The 25855-nt window shown below is 37.9% G+C and overlaps 1 protein-coding gene across 10 annotated transcripts in view; it reads right to left on the minus strand.

Moving 5' to 3' along the window:
• Nucleotides 1-25855, minus strand: part of DNAH7 (dynein axonemal heavy chain 7) — a 393327-nt gene that overhangs the window by 210530 nt on the left and 156942 nt on the right. For all 10 annotated transcript variants that reach the window (XM_054679168.2, XM_054679169.2, XM_054679172.2 and 7 more), the window contains 4 exons: nt 22253-22477; nt 19965-20111; nt 10293-10978; nt 7392-7578 (listed from right to left, as the gene is read on the minus strand). In XM_054679168.2, the coding sequence (XP_054535143.1) occupies nt 7392-7578; nt 10293-10978; nt 19965-20111; nt 22253-22477 (1245 nt within the window). The remainder of the gene's footprint in view (nt 1-7391; nt 7579-10292; nt 10979-19964; nt 20112-22252; nt 22478-25855) is intronic.

The following is a 25855-nucleotide window of genomic DNA, read 5'->3' on the forward strand; positions in this document are numbered from 1 at the left end:
TTTGTCATTGGTTCTGCTTATGTGATGGATTACGTTTACTGATTTGTATATGCTGAACTAGCCTTGCATCCCAGGGATGAAACTGACTTGATCATGCTGGATAAGCTTTTTGATGTGCTGCTAGATGTGGTTTGCCAGTATTTTACTGAGGATTTTCGCATCAATATCCATCAGGGATATTGGCCTGAAATTTTCTTTTTTTGTTGTGTCTCTGCCAGGTTTTGGTATCAGGATGATGCTGGCCTCATAAATGGGTTAGGGAGGAGTCCCTCTTTTTCTATTCTTTGGAACAGTTTCAAAAGGAATGGTACCAGCTCCTCTTTGCACTCCTCTGGTAGAATTCGGCTGTGAATCTCTCTGGTCCTGGGCTTTTTTTGGTTGGTAGGCTATTAATTACTGCCTCAATTTCAGAACTTGTTATTAGTCTATTCAGGGATTCAACTTCTTCCTGGTTTAGTTTTGGGAGGGTGTATGTGCCCAAGAATTTATCCATCTCCTCTAGGTTTTGTAGTTTATTTATGCAGAGGTGTTTATAGTAATCTCTGTGATGGTAGTTTGTATTTCTGTGGGGCCAGTGGTGATATCCCCTTTATCATTTTTTTTTATTGTGTCTATTTGATTCTTCTCTCTTTTCTTCTTTATTAGTCTGGCTAGCAGTCTATCTATTTTGTTAATCTTTCCAAAAAAACAGCTCCTGGCTGAGCATGGTGGCTCACACCTGTAATCCCAGCACTTTGGGAGGCTGAAGCGGGCAGATCACAAGGTCAAGAGATCGAAACCATCCTGGCTAACGTGGTGAAACCCCATCTCTACTAAAAATACAAAACCAAAATTAGCCAGGCGTGGTGGCGGGTGCCTATAGTCCCAGCTACTCGGAAGGCTAAGGCGGGAGAATGGCGTGAACCCAGGAGGCGAAGCTTGCAGTGAGCCAAGATCATGCCACTGCACGCCAGCCTAGGCAACAGAGTGGGACTCTGTCTCAAAAAAAAAAAAAAAAAAAAACCAGCTCCTGCATTCAATGATTTTTTTTGACGGGTTTTTTGTGTCTCTATCTCCTTCAGTTCTGCTCTGATCTAAGTTATTTCTTGTCTTCTGCTAGCTTTTGAACTTGTTTGCTCTTGGTTCTCTAGTTCTTTAAATTGTGATGTTAGGGTGTCTGTCGATTTTAGATCTTTCCTGCTTTCTCCTGTGAGCATTTAGTGCTATAAAGTTCCCTCTAAACACTGCTTTACCTGTATCCCAGAGATTCTGGTATGTTGTGTCTTTGTTCTCATCGGCTTCAAAGAACTTATTTATTTCTGCCTTAATTTAGTTATTTACCCAGTAGTCATTCAGGAGCAGGTTGTTCAGTTTCCATGTAGTTGTGTGGTTTTGAGTGAGTTTCTTAACTCTGAGTTCTAATTTGATTGCACCATGGTCTGAGAGACTGTTTGTTATGATTTCTGTTCTTTTGCATTTGCTGAGGAGTGTTTTACTTCCAATTATGTGGCCAAATTTAGAGTAAGTGTGATATGATACTGAGAAGAATGTATATTCTGTTGATTTGGGGCAGAGCATTCTGCAGATGTCTACCAGGCCTGCTTGGTCCACAGCTGGGTTGAAGTCCTGAATATCCTTGTTAATTTTCTGTCTCGTTGATCTGTCTAATATTGTGGGGTGCTAAAGTCTCCCACTATTATTGTGTGGGAGTCTAAGTCTCTTCTTAGGTCTCTAAGAACTTGCTTTATGAATCTGGGTGCTCCTATATTGGGTGCATGTATATTTAGGATAGTTAGCTCTTCTTGTTGCATTGATCCCTTTACCATTATGTAATGGCCTTCTTTGTCTCTTTTGATCTTTGTTGGTTTAAAGTCTGTTTTATCAGAGACTAGGATTGCAACCTTTTTTTTTCCTTCCATTTGCTTGGTAAATATTTCTCCATCCCTTCATTTTGAGCCTATGTGTGTGCTTGCACATGAGATGGGTCTCCTGAATACAGCACACTGATGGGTCTTGACTCTTTATCCAATGTGACAGTCTGTGTCTTTTAATTGGGGCATTTAGCCTGCTTACATTTAAGGTTAATATTGTTATGTGTGAATTTGATCCTGTCATTATGATGCTAGCTGGTTATTTGGCCCATTAGTTGATGCAGTTTCTTCATAGTGTCGATGATCTTTACAATTTGGTATGTTTTTGCAGTGGCTGATGCTAGTTGTTTCTTTCCATGTTTAGTGCTTCCTTCAGGAGCTCTAGTAAGGCAGGCCTGGTGGTGACAAAATCTCTCAGGATTTGTTTGTCTGTAAAGGATTTTATTTATCCTTCACTTATGAACCTTAGTTTGGCTGGATATAAAATTCTAGGTTGAAAATTCTTTTCTTTAAGAATGTTGAATATTGGCCCCTACTCTTTTCTGGCTTGGAGGGCTTCTGCAGAGAGATCTGCTGTTAGTTCAATGGGCTTCCCCTTGTGGGTAACCCGACCTTTCTGGCTGCCGTTAACATTTTTTCCTTCATTTCAACCTTGGTGAATCTGACGACTATGTGTCTTGGGGTTGCTCTTCTCGAGGAGTATCTCTGTGGTGTTCTCTGTATTTCCTGAATTTGAATGATGGCCTGTCCTGCTAGGCTGGGGAAGTTCTCCTGGATAATATCCTGAAGAGTGTTTTCCAGCTTGGTTCCATTCTCCCCATCAATTTCAGGTACACCAATCAAACATGCAGGTTTGGTCTTTTCACATAGTCCCATATTTCTTGAAGGCTTTGTTCGTTCCTTTTCATTCTTTTTCTCTCTAATCTTGTCTTCATGCTTTATTTCATTAAGCTGCTCTTCAATCTCTGATACCCTTTCTTCCACTAGATCAATTTGGCTATTGATACTTGTGTATGGTTCACAAAGTTCTCGTGCTGTGTTTTTCAGCTCCATCAGGTCATTTATGTTCTTCTCTACACTGGTTATTCTAGTTAGCAATTCGTCTAACCTTTTTTCAAGGTTCTTAGCTTCCTTGCATCGGGTTAGAAAATGCTCCTTTAGCTTGGAGGAGTTTGTTATTACCTACCTTCTGAAGCCTACTTCTGTCAATTTGTGAAACTCATTCTCGGTCCAGTGTTTTTCCCTTGCTGGCAAGGAGTTGTAATCCTTTCGAGGAGAAGAGGCATTCTGGTTTTTGTAATTTTCAGCCTTTTTGCCTGGTTTTTCCTCATCTTCGTGGGTTTATCTACGTTTGGTCTTTGATGCTGGTGACCTTCGGATGGGGTTTTTGTGTGGATGCCCTTTTGGTTGATGTTGATGCTAATCCTTTCTGTTTGTTGGTTTTCCTTCTAATACTCAGGCCCCTCTGCTGCAGGTCTGCTGGAGTGTGCTGGAGGTCCACTCCAGACCCTGTTTGCCTGGTTATCACTAGCAGAGGCTGCAGAACAGCAAAGATTGCTGTCTATTCCTTCCTCTGGGAGCTTCGTCCCAGAGGGGCACCCGCCAGATGCCAGCTGGAGTTCTCCTGTATGAGGTGTCTGTTGACCCTGGCTGGGAGGTGTCTCCCAGTCAGGAGGCACAGAGGTCAGGGGCCCACCTGAGAAGGCAGTCTGTCCCTTAGCAGAGCTCAAGCACTTTGCTGGGTGATCCACTGCTCTCTTCAGAGCCAGCAGGTAGGAACATTTAAGTCTGCTGAAGCTGTGCCCACAGCCGCCCCTTCCCATGGGTGGTCTGTCCCAGGGAGATGGGAGTTTTATCTATAAGCCCCTGACTGGGGCTGCTGCCTTTCTTTCAGAGATGCCCTGCCCAGAGAGGAGGAATCTAGAGAGACAGTCTGGCTACAGCAGCTTTGCTGAGCTGCAGTGTTCTGGGCTCTACCCAGTTGGAACTTCCCAGCGGCTCTGTTTACACTGTAAGCCAGTTATATTAACAACAGTATTTACATCCTATTTTCAACCTCTGAGGTTTTTAAAAGAACCTTTATTAGGAACTCCTAAGAATGAAGGCAATAACCTTATGTACCAAGCAATTAATCCAGTGGCCTCTACTGTACACATCATCTCATTAGACTTCCTAAAAGAATATGGGTTTATGTTTATTTTCAGCTCTTTGGAGAGCATGAGCAAAAGCTTCCCTGAATACTAACATATGGAGAAAGAGAAAATGCAAAGCAGATGAGAAAGACAATCGAGTCTTTTTTTCAAATTTTATTTATTAATTATACTTTAAGTTCTAGGGTACATGTGCACAACGTGCAGGTTTGTTACATTGTATACATGTGCCATGTTGGTGTGCTGCACCCATTAACGCGTCATTTAACATTAGGTATATCTCCTAATGCTATCCCTCCCCACTCTCCCCACCCCACGACAGGCCCTGGTGTGTGATGTTCCCCTTCCTGTGTCCAGGTGTTCTCATTGTTCAATTCCCACCTATGAGTGAGAACATGCAGTGTTTGGTTTCCTGTCCTTGCAACAGTTTGCTGAGAATGATGGTTTCCAGCTTCATCCATGTCCCTACAAAGGACATGAACTCATCCTTATTTATGGCTGCATAGTATTCCATGGTGTATATGTGCCACATTTTCTTTATCCAGTCTATCATTGATGGACATTTGGGTTGGTTCCATGTCTTTGCTATTGTGAATAGTGCCGCACTAAACATACGTGTGCATGTGTTTTTATAGCAGCATGATTTGTTATCCTTTGGGCATATACCCAGTAATGGGATGGCCAGGTCAAATGGTATTTCTAGTTCTAGATCCTTGAGGAATCACCACACTGTCTTCCACAATGGTTGAACTAGTTTACAGTCCCACCAACAGTGTAAAAGTGTTCCTATTTCTCCACATCCTCTCCAGCACCTGTTGTTTCCTGACTTTTTAATGATCACCATTCTAACTGGCATGAGATGTTATCTTATTGTGGTTTTGATTTGCATTTCTCTGATGGCCAGTGATGATGAGCATTTTTTCATGTGTCTGTTGGCTGCATAAATGTCTTCTTTTGAGAAGTGTCTGTTCATATCCTTCACCCACTTGTTGATGGGGTTGTTTTTTTCTTGTAAATTTGTTGGAGTTCTTTGTAGAATCTGGATATTAGCCCTTTGTCAGATGGGTAGATTGCAAAAATTTTCTCCCATTCTGTAGGTTGCCTGTTCACTCTGATGGTAGTTTCTTTTGCTGTGCAGAAGCTCTTTAGTTTAATTATACCCCATTTGTCAATTTTGGCTTTTGTTGCCATTGCTTTTGGTGTTTTAGACATGAAGTCCTTGCCCATGCCTATGTCCTGAATGGTATTGCCTAGGTTTTCTTCTAGGGTTTTTATGGTTTTAGGTCTAACATTTAAGTCTTTAATCCATCTTGACTTAATTTTTGTATAAGGTGTAAGGAAGGGATCCAGTTTCAGCTTTCTACATGTGGCTAGCCAGTTTTCCCAGCACCATTTATTAAATAGGGAATCCTTTCCCCATTTCTTGTTTTTGTCAGGTTTGTCAAAGATCAGATGGTTGTAGACATGTGGTATTATTTCTGAGGGATCTCTTCTGTTCCATTGGTCTATATCTCTGTTTTGGTACCAGTACCATGTTGTTTTGGTTACTGTAGCCTTGTAGTATAGTTTGAAGTCAGGTAGCTTGATGCCTCCAGCTTTGTTCTTTTGGCTTAGGATTAAGACAATCAAGTCTTAAGCAAAAGTAAATGAAGTGTTACTCTCCCCTCCCCCACAAAAAATACCTTTTTATTTAGAAATGAGGGCAAGTAATGTTTTTGTTTGTTTCCAGTGGTTTCATAGGATAAAAATTTGCCTCCTTTATTTACAAGGCCCAACACAGCTGCCCTTTCAAGGAACTGATATATCTATAAAATTTCTTGGCAATATGGAATTTTGAAGAGTATTTTGATTGCATATTTTAAAAGAATTTAATTTTTAAAATATACTAACTAAAAGAATACAAGTATCTACTTTTTGCTTTTTAAAACAACAAAAAGTTCTCCTTCATCACCTTCTAAATGGAAATATATCCATATTATAAGGATTTTGCACTGTTGTAAGGAAACTATATATAAAAGACTGAATTTATGACATAAATTAATTAGAGATGATTGTGTTACAAAGCAACTTACTAATAGGTTCTTTAAATATGGAATTAATTCCAGTGTGATTAATTTTACAAAAGTTTGGTTTATAAAAAGATTTGTTTCAGGTATTATTATATAAATGAGGTAAAGATTAAATAAATAAAACTATGTCCATCTTTCTGAATATTTTCCTATCAGATCATATAGTTGACGTCAATACAGTATTATCAATATTTCGGATTATAGTAACAGCTCTTAAAGTTTAAATAACAATAAAGATATGCATATTTCTATTTCAGGGTAAGACATTTTTAAGATAATACTTATCCTACCTTATAGTATTATATTTTATCAAAATACCAATGCAGAAGTTTATATTCATTTAATGATATGATTTAATAACTAATTTTTTTCTATTTTAATATTTAATGACACACAACCATGCTTCCGAGGCAGTAAATAAATGTATTCTGCCAGTCATGGTGGCTCACGCCTGCAATCCCAGCATTTTGGGAGGCCGAGGCAGGTGGATCACTTGAGGTCAAGAGATCGAGACCAGCCTGGCCAACATGGTGAAACCCCATCTCTACTAAAAATACAAAAATTAGCTGGGCATGGTGGCACACACCTGTAATCTCAGTTACTTGGGAGGCTGAGGCGGGAGAATCACTTGAGCCTGGGAGGCAAAGGTTGCAGTAAGCCAAGATTGCACCACTGCACTCCAGCCTGGGTGACAGAGCGAGACTCTGTCTCAAAAAAAAAAAAAAAGTCTTCTGAATTGAACGAAAAACGTACTTTTTTTTAGTGTTACTGGTTTTTATTAAACTCTCTCTTTAGCTTAAATTTTAAGTTCTCCTCCACAGTATTTGTGTATTTTTCTTTCTTTATTGCATTTTATTTGCATTTATTGGACTTTTTAGATATATTTATCTTCGCAACTCATCTTTTTTTAGGTCCCTACCAGAAAAATGTGTTGAGAGGTTGGCATACTGACATGTGTGCACCACAGTGAGTTTCAGTGGGTTGCATTCCATAACAAGAGAGCCACAGAATAGACGGAGACAGCAAGTACCTCGTACAGTGTCTTCCCTCCAGTGCATCAGATAAGAACCAATAATAGAACCAAAGGTTGTTAAACAATGCAAATTCCAATTTGGACCTCAAGGAGTAATCAGGACAAAATACCTACTTTCGCTTGCGACATTTTCTGCTCCTGGCATTCTAAAGTAATAGCTGAAAAGACAATTTATGTATGAAACAGACAATGGCTTATTGGAAACAATAATGGCTTATACGGATTTCTGAAAACAAAAATCATGTCACTTCAACCAAATAATGACATTTTTGGAGATTTTTTCACCTACCTGCATGACACTTCTCATTATATCTCTCCATGTCTTATCCACAGCTGTAAATCGTCTGCCTTCCTCAGGCATTTGAGACATAATGTCTGGAGAGCTGAAAATGGGCTCCAGATACAGCCACGTGGCTTGGACTTTGAGCCATTCATCCAGAATCTCCTGAAGCAGTAGGAGCTTGCCCTCCCATTCTCTGAGGAGCAAAACACAGTGGCTCTTACTGACAGCAAACCAAGCAAATGTTTCAAATGACAAAATTCAAAACCACAACTAGGTTGTCAATGTTGTATATAATGTTATACAATTGTTATACATTATATACAATCTTGTATATAATGTATATAATATTCCAATTTCCATTCATCTAGTTGCATTTAAAGATAAATCACTAGATTTGTTCTACAAAATATGTTTAAAGATAATATAACATTTATGCTTATACAGATATACACGTTAAGATATACTTATCTACTATTGGGCTGGTTTCTGTATATGTCATAGCAATAAACCTTTCTGCTATCTAGTTCCATGGCTAGAGAGTACAAATTGAAAAATGAGATTTTGTTGACAGTAAAGGTATTCCCAATCAAGGGTACTCTGAGCTTCTGAGGAAAGATAGTTATATCCAATACTCCTTTCCTTTAATGTTCTTTTTTCCCCCTTAATTTGGGCTCATAAAGGCTTTATTTCTAGAATAAAGCCCTTATTTCTAAAATATAGTTGACCCTTCAACAACACAGGTTTCAACTGTGTAGGTCCACTTTTACACGGATTTTTTTCAATAAAGGTTACATGGACTTTGCCTGACTCTCCTGTCTCCCCTAACACCCTCTCCCCCTCTTCTGCTTCTGCCATCCCTGAGATAAGAAGACCAACCCCTCCTCTTCCTCCTCCTCCTCAGTATACTCGGCATGAAGATGACGAGGATGAAGATCTTCATGATGATCCACTGGCACTTAATGAATAGTAAATATATTTTTCTCATGATTTTCTTAATAACATTTTCCTTCCTCCAGCCTACTTTAAGAATATAGTATATAATACATGTAACATTCAAAGTATGTGTTATGTTATTTTTAAGGCTTCTGGTTAACGGTAGGCTATTTGTAGTTAAGGTTTTGAGGAGTCAAAAGTTATATGCAGATTTTCAACTGTGTGGGGGGTCAGCGCCCCTAAAACCCCAAATTGTTCAAGGGTCAACTGTATTTCAATTTATAAGATGTAACTGGCATTTAAAGAAAAATGTACATACTCCAAAACAGTGTGGCACTCATGAGAAGGTGGAATATTTAAATTTACAATAGGTTATCAGTTTGTTTCTAAGTATAGAGAATATAGATAATGATTTAATTTCCTCAAGAATAAATATAATTACTCCATAAACTAATAATTTTACAAGTACAGTTCTAAGGTCTCTATGTGTTTAGTCCATTATCATGTCAACCCTATGAGGTAAGGTCCATTGTAACATCTATTTATCAATGGAGAGACTAAGGCACATAGAGGCAAGTGCCAGGCTCAAGTTTAGCCAGATAATAAACAATAGAGCCAAGATTTGAACCCAGACAGTTGTAATTACTCTGCTATCAGAGATAACATAGTCATAAGGAAGAATGATTTATTAATAGCAACTTCATTTGAATCCAGGAGGTGGAGGTTGCAGTGAGCTGAGATTGTGCCACTGCACTCCAGCCTGGGCATCAGAGCAAGTCTCCATCTCAAATAAATAAATAAATAAATTTAATTAAATAGCAACAGAACTTAGATGTGGCGTAGTCTTACGTATATTAACACATTACTCATCATTTAAGTGGTGCTCTGTGATTTTAGATCTTTAAAACAAAGAAATGTTAATGAGTTCACCAAGTAACCAGGCATTTTCAGAAGTCTTTCTAAAATATTTTTCTTTCAATGCTTATCAGTGAATTTGTTTAACCTCTTTGCACAAGAAGACCTGAATGCTTCTGCTTTCTTCTGTTGTTCTTCCCTCTTTTTCTATCTAATTTTTGTGTGATTCAGAAAATTTCCAAGCAGCTATATGATATCACGCATAGTCCCTTAAAATGGAATCTAGATGTACCACCTTCAGAGTAGTTTAAAAATTCTTCTCTTAATGTGCATGCTGGAGCAAGCTGGCAGGAGGCAGAAGGACCAAACACAGAGAATGAGCCAAGACCAATCAGAACATGCTCAAGTGTACGATAACACCTAAGTCACCAGAGGCAGATACTACCAAGCTGTTAGCATTCCCTTGCCATGCAAATCCACTGAAGACAGTAGTCTGATTTTGATGGACTCTGTTTTTTTAAGGTAATATATAGCCTGCCTAATTACAAAAACTGGAAACATTGACAGACAGCTAGGCTTACTTTAATTGGCTGTGTATGATACTTAAAACTCCCAACTAAAATTATAGTTTCATTCTTTTTCACTTACTTGCCATCCCGCATGCATATGAGTAGAAATTACAATAGATATTCAGCAATCTTCTATGACAAGCTAATATATTTTTAAAACAAAATTATTATCTTCCGTTCACAGATACAAAATTATTTTTGAGAGTTAAAAAATAAGATCATATTGTAGGCAATAAAAACGAATATCTGGATGTTGATTGTCCACTGTCTTTGTTATGAATACAGAAGTTAACAAACCATTAAGATGATAGCAAAGGATGAGCAATCGTCCAATAGCAATGAAGCCATTGATTATAATATCTTTAAATATTTAAAGATCTTAAATATTTAGTATGAAATGCTAAGTATGAAATGCAAAATCAATTCTCAAAAGAAATAAAATATTAAGTATGAAATATTATGTGTGAAATAATTCTCAAAAGAACTTTACATCAAATACAAGTGATTTTGGTAACATAGCATAAACATTGCCATATAAATATCACTTTACCTCATTTGTTTTTCATAAGGCTTAATGAAAGGAGATCCTCGCATAGTTTGTGTTTTAATAATATGGTCATCCAACAACATCTGAATTTCATCAACTGATGCCAAAATAAATGTCCCAGTTTCTCTATAAGAATGGATGACAAATTCCACTGCATCCCATTCAGTAATCATCTTCTCCATCGCCTTTTCAAGAGAATATTCTTTGCTAGCTGCTTCACTAATACCTTCAAATCGGTCTATATATGGTTCCAGATTCATGTCTAAAAAAGAGAAGACTGTGGAGTCATCTGATGGCTGCAAAGGGTAACCAACAATGGCAGACATGGCCTCCCAGTGCCTGGGGCGCAAACCAGGATTACAGATCACTTGAATGAGAGGAATGTGCTGCTTGAAATCTTCCACCTTTGATCTTACTTTTTTTGTCATTGCCAATGCATATGGAGAATCATGAAAGGTTTTCTCCAGTTTATATAATCCTCTCCAGTAATTTCCAGTATCTGCTTCTACTTGGTCTGGATTCACTTTGTGATATGGCCCTTCTGTCCATGCTCTATATTTGCTGCTAAATTCGACAGCAGTTTCATAAAGACGAAGATAAGGGTTCAAGCCATCTTGGATTTTTTTACGTTGAGGATATACAGATGGTAGCCAACCAAATGCTTCCTCTTCAGCATTAAACTGCTCAATCTGAAAGGATAAGTATTGAATATATTAGTTATTTTGAAAGTGAAGGATACTGCAAATTAAGTTTTTTTAAATATCTATTTCAAATGTGAGCCAAAAAAACCTTACTAAGCCCTGAAGTTAAACTTCAATAATCTAGAAAAACAAAGCAGTAATCTCATTTTCCTATTTACTTCTTTTTTAATTGACAAAAATGTATATATTTATGGTACATAACATGTTTTGAGAAAATGTATAATTATGGAATGGGTAAATAAAACTAATTAACATACATTACCTCACACACTTATTTTTTTGTAATAAGAACACTACACAATCTACTCTTAGCAATGTTCAAGTATACAATACATTGCTATTAGCTGTAGTTACCAATTTGTACAATAGATACCTAAACGTATTCCTCCTAACTGAAATTTTTTATCCTTTGACCAACATCTTCCCCAATCCCCACTACCCACCAGCCCCACCCTTGTAGGCATCATTCTACTCTCTGCTCCTATGAATTTGATTTTTCATTAGATTCCACTATAACTGAGATCATGTGGTATTTGTCTTTCTGTGCCTGGCATATTTGACTTAACATAAGTCCTCCAGGTTTATCCATGTTGTCACAAATGACAGGATTTCCCGTTTTTATTCCCCCTCTAAGGCTGAATAGCATTCCCCTATTTCTTTTTTATTACAGTTTTCAGAGAACAATGTCTGGTTACATTAGTTAAAATAGTTAATGCACATTTACATATATAAAGAAAGAGTTTTTGTCTGTCTAGACACATTGAGGACACAGCATCATTCTTTAGTTAATAAGAACTTAAATATTTTTTAATATACACAGCATTGTGTTAGGTACTGTGGAAAATAGAACAAAAGTATTATATTGCAAAATACTAACTCCAAGGAGTTAGTAATCCAGCTCAGGAGAAAAAATATACATAGGTGAAAATTTAACTAATTTTTCAATAATAATAATATAAAGCAATAGAAAAGACATCTCAGCGAAATAAATTTAAAATGAATAAAATATACTATAAAATGCTAACACCCAGAGTTGAGAGAGAGTGCTGAAGTACTGCAGTCACAGATGCTTCTGTAAAGAAAATGAAACTCGAGTTCAGTCTTGAACACTTCCTCTTACTTTAGTTGTGAAATATGTGAGGATATGGACAGTTGAGAAGAGAACTGAAAAGTGTTCGTTAGCTAAATACATGGGTTATGAGGTTACTTAAAATTTCAGTGGCCTCAGTTTTTAAAAAAATATTTGTGGGTACACAGTAGTAGGTGTATATACTTATGGTGTACATGAGATACTTTGATAGCGGTATACAATGCCTAACAATCATATGTTAAATGGGGTATCCATTCCCTCAAATATTTATCCTTCGTGTTATAAACAATCCAATTATACACTTTTGGTTGGTTGGTTGTTGTTGAGACAGTCTTGCTCTGTCACTCAGACTGGAATGCAGTGGCAAGATCTCGGCTCACTGCAGCCTCGATTTCCTGGGCTCAAATGATCCTCCCACCTTAGCCTCCCAAGTAGCTGGGACTACAGGCACGTGCCACCATGCCTGGCTAATTTTTGTAATTTTAGTGGAGATAGGGTTTCACCATGTTGCTCAGGCTGGTCTCAAATTCCTTGGCTCAAGTGATCTGCCTGCCTTGGCCTCCCAAAGTGCTGGGATTAGAGGTGTGAGCCACTGTGCCTGGCCCTGTTTTAGGTTATTTTTAAATGTGCAATTAAATTATTGTTGACAAATACTAGACCTTATTTATTCTTACTATTTTTTGTACCCACTCAACGTTCCTACTTACCCCCTACCCCACCCCATCACTACCCTTCCCAGCTTTTGGTAACCATTCTTCTACTCTGTATCTCCATGAGTTCAATTGTTTTACTTTTTAGCTCACACAAGTGGGAACATGCAAAGTTTGTCTTTCTGTGCCTGGCTTATTCACTTAATATAATGACTTCCAGTTCCATCAGTGTTGTTGCAAATGACAGAATCTTCTTGTTTGTTATGGCTGAATAGTACACCATTGTGTACAGATACCACATTTTCTTTATCTATTCATCTCTTGCTGGACACTTAGGCTTCCAAATCTTGGCTACTGTCAACAGTTCTGCAACAATCATGGGAGTGCAGATATCTCTTTGATATCTTGACTTCCTTTCTTTGGGGTATATACCAGCAGCGGGACTCCTGGATGATATGGTAGCTCTAGTTTTAGTTTTTTAAGGAAGCTGCAAACTGTTCTCCATAGTGGTTGTACTAACTTACCTTCCAATCAACAGTGTAAGAAAGTTTCCTTTTCTCTACATCTTTGACAGCAGTTATTGACTGTTTTTTGAATAAAAGCCATTTTAACTGAAGTGACATGGTATCTCATTGTAGTTTTGATTTGCATGTCTCTGATAATCAATGATGTTGAACACCTTTCCAAATGTCTATTTGCCATTTGTATGTCTTCTTTTGTGACATGTCTCTTCAGATCTTTTGCCCATTTTAAATTCAGGTTATTAGAGATTTTCCAACAGAGTTGTATGATCTCCTTACATATTCCAGTTATTAATCCCTCATCAGATGGGTAGTTCGCAAATATTTTCTCCCATGCTCTGGGTTGTCTCTTCATGTTGTTTATTGTTTCCTTTGTTGTACAGAAGTTTTTAACTGGATGTGATCCCGTTTGTCCACTTTTGCTTTGTTTGCCTGTGCTTGTGGGGTATTACTCAAGAAATTTTTGCCCAGTCCAAATTCCTGGAGAGTTTCTCCAATGTTTCTTGTAGTAGTTTCATAGTTTGAGGTCTTAGATTTAAGTCTTTAATCCATTTTGATTTGATTTTTTATATGGTGAGAGATAGGGGTCTAGTTTCATTCTTCTGTATATGAATATCCAGTTTTCCCAGTACTATTTGTTGAAGAGATTGTCTTTTTCCCAAAGTATGTCCTTGGCATTTTTCTCTAAAATGAATTTACTGTAGATTTATGAATTTGTTTCTGGGCTCTCCATTCTGTTCCATTGGTCTATGCGTCTGTTTTTCTGCCAGTACCATGCTGCTTTGGTTACTAAAGCTCTGAATCCTAATTTGAAACTAGGTAATGTGATTCCACCAGTTTTGTTCTTTTTGTTCAAGATAGCTTTGGCTATTCTAAGTTTTTTGTAGTTCCATAAAAATTGTAGAACTGTGGGGATGGGCAGGAGACAAAAAAAATTTAGGAGTGTTTTTTCTATTTCTGTGAGGAATCTCATTGGCATTTTGATAGGGATTACATTGAATGTGAAGATTGCTTTGGGTAGTATGAATATTTTAACAATATTGATTCTTCAAATCCATGAACATGGAATATACCTTTTTATGTGTCACCTTCAATTTCTTTCATCAATATTTTATACTTTTCATTGTAGAGATCTGTGGCTTCTTTGGCTAAATTAATTCTTAGGTATTTATTTGAGACTATTGTAAATGGGATTACTTTCTTGATTTCTTTTTCAGATTGTCCACCTTTGGTATATATAAATGCCACTGATTTTTGTATGTCAATTTTGTATCCTGTGACTTTACTGAATTTATCAGTTCTAATAGTTTTTTTTTTTTTTTTTGGAGGAGTCTTTACATTTTTCCAACTACAAGATCATATTGGCCGGGCGCGGTGGCTCACGCCTGTAATCCCAGCACTTTGGGAGGCCAAGGCAGGCGGATCACGAGGTCAGGAGTTCGAGACCAGCCTGGCCAACATGGTAACACCCATCTCTACTAAAAATACAAAAAAAAAAAAAATTAGCCAGGCATGGTGGCACGCGCCTGTAGTCCTAGCTACTAGAGAGACTGAGGCAGAAGAATCGCTTGAACCCAGGAGGCAGAGGATGCAGTGACCCGAGGTCACGCCACTGCACTCCAGCCTGGGTGACAGAGTGAGACTCCGTCTGAAAAAAAAAAAAAAGTTCATATCATCTACAAACAAGGAAAATATGACTTCTTCCTTTCCAGTTTGGATGCCCTTTATTTCCTTCTCTCATTGGACTGCTGTAGCTAGAACTTCCAGCACTATGTTGACTCACAGTGGTGAAAGTGGGCATCCTTGATGTCTTCCAGATTTTAGATAAAAGGCTTTCTTTCAGTTTTTCCCCATTCAGTATGATACTAGCTGTGGGTCTGTCTTTTATGGCTTTTATTATGTTGAGGTATGTTCCTTCAATAGCCAGTTTTATGAGGGTTTTCATCATGAAGTGATGTTGAATTTTATTAAATGCTTTTTCAGCACCAATTGAAATGATCATATTATTTTTGTCCTTCATTCTCTTTATATGATGCATCAAATTGATTGATATGTTTATGTAGAACCATCCTTACATCCCAGGATAAATTACACTTGATCATGATGAATGATGTTTTTAATGCATTGTTGAATTCAGTTTGCCAGTATTTTGTTGAGGATTCTTGCCTCAATGTTCATTAGGGATATTGGCCTAAAGTTTTCTTTTTCTGATGTGTCTTTGTCTAGTTTTGGTATCAAGGTAATACTAACCTCCTAGAATAAATCTGGAAGTATTCTCTCCTATATTTTTCAGAATAGTTTGAGTAGGATTGACATTAGTTCTTTTGTAAATGTTGGCTAGAATTTAGCAGTGAAGCCATTGGGTCCTGGGTTTTTCTTTACTGGGAGATTTTTTTATTATGCATTCAATCTTCTTACTTGTTGTTGGTCTGTTCAGGTTTTGGATTGCTGCATGGTTCAATCTTGGTACTTTGTGTGTATCTAGGAATTTAAGCATTTCCTCTAGATTTTCCTATTTATTGGCATACAGTTGCTCACAGTAGCCACTATTGAGCCTTAGAATTTCTACAGAATTAGTTGTAATGTCTCCTTTTTCATTTCTGATTTTACTCATTTGGGTCTTTCTTTTTTTCTTGGGTAGTCTAGTTAAAGGTTTATCAATTTTATTTTTTCAAAAACCAACTTTTCATATCATTAATTTTTATTGTTTTCTTCATTGCAATTTTTTAATTTCTGCTCTGATGTTTATTATTTCTTTTCTCTACTGATTTTGGGTTTGGTTTACTCTTGCTTTTCTAGTTCCTTAAGGTGCATAATTAGTTTTTTTGTTTGTTTGTGTGTTTGTTTTGGTGTAGGTACCTATAGTTATAAATTTCCCCCTTAGCACTGCTTTCACTAGATGCCATATGTTTTGGTATGTTGTGTTTCCATTATCATTTGTTTCAAGAAATTTTTCCATTTCCTCTTAATTTTTTCATTGACCCCACTGCTCATTCAGGAGCATATTGCTTAATTCCTATGTGTTTGTATAGTTTCCAAAATTCTTCTTGTTATTAATTTCTAGTTTTATTCCACTGTGGTCAGAGAAGATGCTTGATATCATTTCCTTTTTTAAAATGTTTTAAACCTTTTTTTATGTCTATCCTTGAGGATTACCCATATGCTGAGGAGAAGAATTCGCGTTCTGCAGCTGTTGGATGAAATGTTCTGTAAATATTTATTAGGTTCATTTGGTCTACAGCATAGATTAAATCTGATGTTTCTTTGTTGGTTTTCTGTCAGGGACATCTGTCCAGTGCCAAAAGTGAGGTGTTTAAGTCTCCAGCTGTTATTGTATTGAGGTCTATTTCTCTCTTTAGCTCTAATATTATTTGCTTTATATATCTGGGCACTCCAGTGTTTGTTGCATATAAATTATAATTGTCATACCCTCTTGCTGAATTGATCCTCATATCGTTATATAATACTTTGTGTCTTCTCACAGTTTTTGTCTTGAAGTCTATTTTGCCTGATACAAGCATTGCTACTCCTGGTAATTTTTTGTTACCATTGGCATGGAATATATTTTTTCAACCTTTTATTTTCAGTCTATGTGTGACTTTATAGGTAAAGTGTGTTTCTTGAAGGCAACAGACCACTGGGTCTTGCTATTTTTTTTAAAAAAACCATTTATCCATGCTATATCTTTTGATTAGAGAAGTTAGTCCATTTACATTCAATATTATTATTGATAAGTAAGGAGTTACTTCTGCCATTTTGTTTTATGTTTTCTGGTTGTTTTGTGGGCTTCTCTTGCTTTCCTTCCTTCCTATCTTCCTTTTAGTGAAGGTGATTTTCTCTGGTGGTATGTTTTAATTTCTTGCTTTTCATTTTTTGTGCATCTGTTGTATATAGTTTTTTATGTTAGATTACCATGAAGCTTGAAAATAATATCTTATGACCCATGATTTTAAACTGAAGACAACACTGATTGCATAAATAAGCAAAAAGGAGACTAATTTAAAAATCTACACTTTGACTTCATCCTCCTGCTTTTTAACTTTTTTTGTTTCTCTTTATATCTTTTTGTACTGTTTATATCTTGAAAAGTAGTTGCATTTATTATTTTTGATGGGCTCGTCGTTTAGTCTTTCTACTTAAGACATGAGTAGTTTACATAGCACAATTAAACAGTATTATAATAGTCTATTTTTCTGTGTGCTTATTATTACCAGTGAGTTTTGTGCCTTCAGATGATTTATTATTGCTCATCCTGTTCTTTCAGATTCGCAAACTATGGCATTTCCTGTAGGATAGGTCTGGTGTTGATGAAATCTCTCAGCTTTTGTTTGTCTGGGAAAGTCTCTCTTGCTAGTTCATGTTTGAAGGATATTTTCATGAGATATACTATTCTAGGGTACAAGTTTTTTCTTTCAGCACTTTAAATATGTCATGCCATTGTCCTGGCCTGTAAGGTTCCCACTGAAAAGCCTGCAGTCAGATGTGTTGGAGCTCCATTGTGTGCTATTTGTTTCTTTTCTCTTGCTGCTTTTAGGTTCCTTTATTTTTGACCTTTGGAAGTTTGATTATTAAATGCCTTGAGGTAGTCTTCTTTGGGTTAAATTTGCTTGGTGTTCTATAACCTTGTACTTGAACACTGGCATCTTTCTCCAGGTTTGGTGTTCTATTCTACTAAGCTTGAACCCAAACCACAAGACAAAATCCTTCCCACCCTTCCCTCCTCTTTCCACAAGAGGAAGAGCCTCTCCTGCTGCTGCCACCACTGGCCCATGGGCAGTTCTGCCAGGCCACTGCCAATGTTCATTTAAGGCCCAAGCACTCTTCAGTCAGCTTGTGGTGAATACTGCCAGGCCTGGGACTCAGCCTTCAGGGCAGTGGGCTCCCCTCTGGCCCATGGCAGGTCCAGAAATACTGTCTAAGAGCCTAGGCCTGGACTTGGGGGCCCCAAGGTCCCACTTGGTTCTCTATCCCAGTGTGGCTGAGATGGTACCCAAAGCCAGCATGTATCAGAGTCTCACCTAAGGCCCATAGCATACTACCTGGATATCACTATTGGTTATTCAGGGCCTAAGGGCTCTTTAGTCAGCAGGTGATGAATCCTGCCAGGATTGTGTCCTTCCCTTCAAGGCCTTCAAGGCAGTGGGTTCTCTTCCAGCCCAGGGTATGTCTACATATGTCATCTGGGAGATAAGGCCTGAAATGGGGGCCTCACAACCCTGCACGTTGCCCTGCCCTACTGTGGCTGAGCTAGTATCCAAGATGCAAGACAAAGCTGTCTTTTCTCTCCTCCCTACTCTCCTCAAGCAGAAGGAAGAAGTCACCTTCATGGGTGTGAGCTACACTGCTTAGGGTTGGGAGAAGCATGGCATAAGCACTTCCTCAGCCACCCTGCATGGTGTCTCCTTAGGTCACATGTTAACCCAGTTCACCAGCTCTAAGCCCAGGACAGCAACAGGGCTTGCCTAAGAATTCCAGTCCTTGTAACCTAGACTGTCTTTTAAATTCACTTAGGACTCCAGAGCACTTTAGCCCACAGTGGCACGGCCTGCTGAGAAATTCAAGTTCTGACCACTGGGATGGGTGCTTCCCTGCTGGCTATGTCTGGTCCAAATGCTCTCTGTGTGGGTAGGTGCCAGCTGAGGTCAGAACAGTTTTGCTTTCTGCTGCAACAGGGCAGCACTGAGTTCTATGCAAAGTCCCCCAGTCACTATGCTGTCCCTCCCCGACGTGTACAGATTCTCTCTCTGCACCACATGGGTGCTATTGGGGAATGCGGAGGGGCAGCATCAGCGTTTCAAGACTGTTTTTCCTGTTTTCAATGCTTCTTTCAGTGATATGAAGTTAAAACCAGGTAACGTGATTGCTCACCTGATTTTTGGTTCTTATGAAGGTGCTTTTCTGTGTGCAGATAATTGTTAAAACTTGGTTTCCTGTGGGTGGTGGGGGGAGCAATCAGTGGAGGCTTCTACTCAGCCATTTTGTTCCACCTCAGTGGCCTTGGTTTAAAATAACTACAGAGTTTTTATTTTCTCCACGTATGTTGACATATTTGTGATTATTATAAAACAATTACCTGAACTAATAAGATATTAAGATCTTTCAATGTAAGAAAAATGATAGAGCATCATAGTTAATCGTATGTTTTCATTCTCCTTTTCATATAAAATACAATTAAACTCTGTAAATATCTTATATGGCAAAGGGTATGGCTCTTTTTCCTCCAGCTTCCTCTAATGAAAAAGCTGATTTCTGAAACAGTAGTATTGGGAACAAAATTGCTTGGTGAGAGAAAATAATGGACCTTATTTTAAAACAAGGCCACTAAATCTAAGCTGTCCCCTATGAAGATGGAAGAACTAAACCGTAACCAGGTACTATCATTTGCCTGCTTCTGCTCAAAACTATGGACTCCCAACTATCATAGTAGAACTATGATGCAAATAATTAAATGATGCAAAGCAAAGTTTAAAAAGAAGACTGAGATATAACTCTATCTTTAACATAGAAAAAAATGTATCACTACCAATAGAAAACAGCAATACTGCTACTCCTTGAAGCATGTCTATAAAATCTATTTGTGTCATTCTATTATCCTCTAATTAAATGTGGTTACTGTTTTATTTGAATCTACTTCTTAAAGGTGAATAACTAAAACGAATTCAATGCTTTTTCAATTGAACTAATTCATCTTTTTAAGAATTTTTGAATTATACCTTATCTGCAGCTAAATCCAACTTTCCATTCAGTATTTGAGCCTTTTTTAGGTACCGCTGAACATCCTGAAGATCTCCAAATGAATAAAATTCTTCTGATTGCTTAGCATAACTCTCCAATTCCTCCACAAACCGTTCGCACCGTAACTAATAAAAACAATTTGTTGTTAATATTCTTAAAAGTTAAAACCCCTTGGTGTCAAAAAATTTTAACATTGTAGGAGTTATCAGAATTATTATTATATTTTGTCACTGGTAAAACATAAAAGGATGATCTGGAAAATGACCGAGATCTAAAATATGCAGACTTGTAAAATTTTAAATTAATGGATTTAGATTCCTCTAACTCACAGATTAGAAAAAGTCAACTCTGTATTATCTATGTAAGAAGTTCTAGCTAATAAAATGAATAAAAATGTTAGACAATGGTGATCTTTAATATGCTGAAGAATTTATGCAAACAAATAATTTATCAGCATTTGAAAAATCTCTTAATAATCAAGAATGGGACTAAAAGAAAATTTCAATTTTTACCTATGCTATTTTTATAAACAACTGGAAAAAACAGAATTTCTTTAATTGTACTCTGATATCATTTCAATCAGCAATACTAAAGCAAGATATTCCAAGGTTATTTTTCTTGTCCAATGGGCTCTCTTCACAAGAAACACGTAAGGTAAATAAATCCGGATTTAAACACTTAAAAACTATAGTGTTCTAATATAAGTATGTATGTTTTAAGTAAAAAAGCCTTGTTACATAATTGGTATTGGTAAGGCATTCCAAATTAAATGGCTCTAAAAAATAGCTCAATAAAATATTCAAAAAATTTAGGTTATTCAAAAATAGATTTTCTATTTTATAGATTATCTAGGCTGATTTATGTCCTCTTTTCTCTAGTTTCCTGGCAAACTTATTGCTCTAGCCCAGTCGGGGAGAGAAAATGAGAGGAAAAGTTCATCAACAGTGTCTGTAGTTTGTGGAATAGTATACTTTAAAACATAGCATAAATAATTCTGGGCCACTTAGCAATTTTCCAAGAGTCTATTTTATTGAAACTTAAACATCTAATATTTACTACTCATGATGTTTTCTGCAGTTTTTTAAAAAATTTGATATACACTTAATGTAAAACAAAAATACCAACTACAGTTTAAAACGAAGAGTCTTTTTAAGCCTATGAATTATTCTCCAAACAACATATTTTGCCAATTATATTTGCTATAATGTAATAGAAAGAAAGCATGGCTTGCTATTAAAGGACATCTGTACTGGCTGACCTAGAACAAGTCTCTTAATCTTTGGGAAACTTACTCTTCCATCTGTAAAATGAGACTGTAAATATTAAGTCATTTACTAAGACAGTAGCTATGGAATGCTCACAGCATTTCTGTGTGTCAGTCACTGTGCTGGGAAGTGGATATAAATGGAGAAATGTAACAGTGAAACAGCCCTGCTCTCAAGGAGCTGATGATCCCATCAGGAGGCAGACTTACAAATACTAACATAATGATCAGATAATTGTCTGATAGAGATGTGGTCAAAGTGAGAGCACAGGAGAGAACAAGCAGCACTGAGGTCTGCTGAGAGGGCTTCTCAGAAAAATGAATAGAGTGTGCTAGATGAACAGGCACATGTGGGGCGGGGGTGTGCTCAGAGTGATGGGGAGAATGTGCAGGAGACAAGAAGCATAGGAGAGCAGACACCTAGAAGTTGACAGGGTTACTGAAAAGTCACGAGTGAGGAGTGGGGAGAAGTAGGCAATGAGGCTGGACAGTGAAATGGGCAAATCATAAATCATCTTATATGGAAGACTGCCCCCTCCCCGCCAAGAAAAAAGCTGGAGTTACTGAATGTTAGAGTGACGATTCTGGGCACAATGCTCATGAGAGTGAGCAATCATGAGGTATGAAAGCACATTTCATCAAGGGAGCTTTGATACTCAAGCAAGTTTTAAAAACCGAAAATAGTACTATAAATTAGGTAAGATAAATACTATTTTTATTAACTATCACCTATGCACGATATATTCCATTTTTTTCACATTATCTTGAAAAATCAAGAAGTAACTGCATATTGATCAATATACTACTGACTCCATAATCATCCAATAAGCATTATAAAAGATCCAATATATTACTGTCTCCCACTAATATTTATAGTGAGATTATAGCATTATAGTATGAGAAAGCTAAAAAAGTATGCACTCAAATAAAATAACTGACAATGCTACATAAAAAGATAAAAACATTTCCAGAAAATGAAAATAAAATATCTAAGATGCCAACCTTCAGACCTTCTTGATATTGTTCTATTTTCTCTTTAATGATTTTCCTGTGTTCTTCAAAAATTTCTCCCATCCTTCCATACCACTGGAAAACACTATTATTTAGCCTAATGTCTGCTGGAGAAAAGTTGACATACTCGATGAGGAAGGCGAGGCAGTTTTTGGAATCCACTAATCTCTGTTCTAGTTCAGTCATATCAGTTACCTCCACTTTCCGAATGTAAGCCTGAGGGAAAACAAAAATTATAGGTGACATTTTAACGAACAGCTCATGTCACGAAACAGCCTGCGGAAATACACTGTATAACTATGCACAGACTTATTAGAAGTCAACACTTTTGGTTCAAAATCAGGGACTACAGCATAGTTTCCTTCTCATCCCTCCCAAACATCTCACTAAAATGACAACAACAAAAAAAGAAAAAGAAAGAAAATGCTCAACAACACGTGGAAAACCAGGGAGGAGTGCTGTGGGTTCACAGAAGATAGATATGAAGCAGATACTATCTGAGTGAAGATTTACTCTTTCAGAGTAACATTTTATGGGCACCTGCTATGGGCCTGACAGTGTGCCAGGTGCTGGCAATACACTGTGATGAAAGACAGACATGGGCTCTGCCCTCCCTGAGTTTGCAGTCTAGTTGGGGAGTCTCTTTTACCCAAATAACCACCAGAACAAATGTAAAACTTCGAGCTTGCAACAGAGACAACTGCTACACAGGCACACTGCTCAGAGCATATCATAAGGATGTGAAGTAGTGAGAGGTGGAGGGTAGTTCCCATATCTTGGAGAAGCACAAATAGAAGGAAACGAGGGAATGAAACAAGTGGAGAGGGCTGCATGTGGAGGGAACATGGGCCCAGTGGCAAGAAGGAGCAAGGGTAAGGGGCTGAGGGGCCAGCAGCACTGCAGCAGAGTGGTAGGGCAGCAGACCAGAGTGGTAGGGCAGCAGATGGCTTTGTTTCATTTATTCCAGTACTGAATACTCAAGGACAACCAACATTTCTTCGTTAGTTCCAGTCCCCCTGGTACCAATACTTCTGGACTACCATTCAAGGTAATAGGAGCTCCTTTGTGTCATGGAATGAAATTCTTGTTTTATGGGTGGGTATTGGGCACGTGGGAATGTGATAACCTAAACATGGATGCACTTTACTGTAAACTCCACTTTTTCCTCTTTCCCTGAACTGTTTGGACCTATACAGTTTTTTTGTTTGTTGTTGTTGTTGTTGTTTTTTTTGAGATGGAGTCTCACTCTGTCACCCAGACTGGAGTACAGTGGCACAATCTCGGCTGACTGCAACCTCAGCCTCCCATGTTCCAGCGATTCTCCTGCCTCAGCCTCCCAAGTAGCTGGGATTCAGGCAGGTGCTAGGTTGTTTTCTGTTTGTTTTGTAATTTGAGTAGAGATGGGGTTTCACCACGTTGGACAGGCTGATCTCGAACTTCTAATCTCAGGTGATCCGCCCACCTCAGCCTCCCCAAATGTTGGAATTACAGGCGTCAGCCACCGCGGCTGACCCTTCCTTTGTATTTTTAAGAAAATATTAAAAATCGGCCGGGTGTGGTGGCTCATGCCTGTAACCCTAGGCTTTTGTGAGGTCTAGGCAGGCGGATCACCTGAGGTCAAGAGTTCAAAACATGGTGAAACCCCGTCTCTACTAAAAATACAGAAATAATTGGACGGGTGTGGTGGCGGGCGCCAGTAATCCAGCTACTTAGGAGGCTGAGGCAGGCGAATTGCTTGAACCCAGGAGGCAGTGGTTGCACTGAGCTGAGATCACATCACTGCACTCCAGCCTGGGTGACAGAACGAGACTCCATTTCAAGAAAGAAGGGGAAGGGGAAGGGAAGAAAGAAAGGGAGAAGGAAGGAAATAATGAAGACCTAACAATGTTTTTGAAGGAGAAAGTTGCTTAGAAATTGTTCATTGATATATTATTCTAATTAGACTAAATGTTTTTATGTTGTAAATCCAAACCAACAGGATACAAACCATGGTGGTTTCCACAAGTAACAAAATGTCTAACTGAAAATATATTTTTGATAATTTAGTTAATCAGCTATCTATGTAGTCAAATGACTGGGATTTTTATTTCCTCTTACTGATAATAAAGGACTGATTTCTATACTGAATAAAGTCATCAACTGTTTTGCCCTTGTGGTAGTAATCTTTTTTAAAATATAGAAATATTTGAAATATCAGGCAATGGATCCTATTTGCTAATTCTGTCAAAGGTTGTTATGTACAGTAGAAATTCACAATAAATAATCCCCAAATTCCTAAATATTTCCAGTAATAGCTAGGAGGATAAATAAATGATGATACTCTCCATATTCAATATTCATTTTTCCAAAGGAATTTTCCTTTAATGAACAGGAATTTACAGTTTAACTCTCCAACTACATTTATATTCATTCATAACCAAAGAATCACTTGATGTCCAACAATAATATAAAATATAAAAATATTCTAAAAAAATATATAGGCATGTATGTATATTTTACACACACACACACACACACAGTCACATATGAAGGACCTCAATCCAAGTACAAATACTTTCAAAAGGACAGAACTCTCCTTAAAGACTGATACGTAAAAATTGGTTCTAATGATTTTAACAAATTTTCATTTAAGTGCATAATTTTTAAAAATACATATGTAATCACTTTAACTCTTTTTTATAATTTCCTGTGTATAGAAAGTTTTGAATGATTTTTATGATTTGCTGGGTGCACTTAAATATTTTAAAATCAGGATCAAGGCAGAGAAAGATGGCTGAATAGAAGCCTCCACTGATCACTCTCCCCATAGAAATACCAACTTTAACAACCATCTAAACGCAAAAGCACCTTCATGAAAACCAAACATCAAGTGAATGATCACAGTACCTGGTATTAACTTCATATTACTGAAAGAGACACCGAAGAGGGTAGGAAAGATAGTCTTGAATTGTGGATGCCATCCCTCCCCTGCACCCCCGCATCAGCTGCTGGGCACTGAGAATCTCTGTTCTCAGGGAGGGAGAGTGGGACTTTGTGTTGGAACTCGGTGCTGCCAACATGGGCAGACCTCAGCAAATGCCCATGGAGGGACCACTTAGAGCAGCCCTAGCCAGAGGGAAATCACCCATTCCAGATGTTACAACCTGAGTTTTGGCAAACCTTGCCACCATGGGCTAAAGTGTTCTGAGGCCCTAAACAACTTGAAAGGCAGTCTAGGCCACAAGAACTGCAACTCCTAGGCAAGTTTTAGTGCTGTGTGGGGTCAGAGCCAGTGGGCTTGAGGAGCACATGACCTAGTGATATACCTAGCTAAAGAAGTGGTTGTGCCATCCCTCCCCCAACCCCAGGCAGCACAGCTCACTGCTCCAAAGAAGACCCCTTCATTCCACTTGAGGAGAGGAAGAGAAAAGAGTAAAGAGGACTTTGCAACTTGGATACCAGCTCAGCCACAGCAGGATAGGGCAACGGGTAGAGTCGTGAGGCCCCCATCCCAGGCCCTAGCTCCTGGAAGACATTTCTAGACACACATGGGCCAGAAGAAAACCCACTGGCTTGAAGGGAGGGATGCAGTCCTGGCACAATTCATCACCTGCT

This window comes from Pan troglodytes, chromosome 13 (assembly GCF_028858775.2).
Source record: "Pan troglodytes isolate AG18354 chromosome 13, NHGRI_mPanTro3-v2.0_pri, whole genome shotgun sequence".
NCBI classification, from domain to species: Eukaryota; Metazoa; Chordata; class Mammalia; order Primates; family Hominidae; genus Pan; species Pan troglodytes.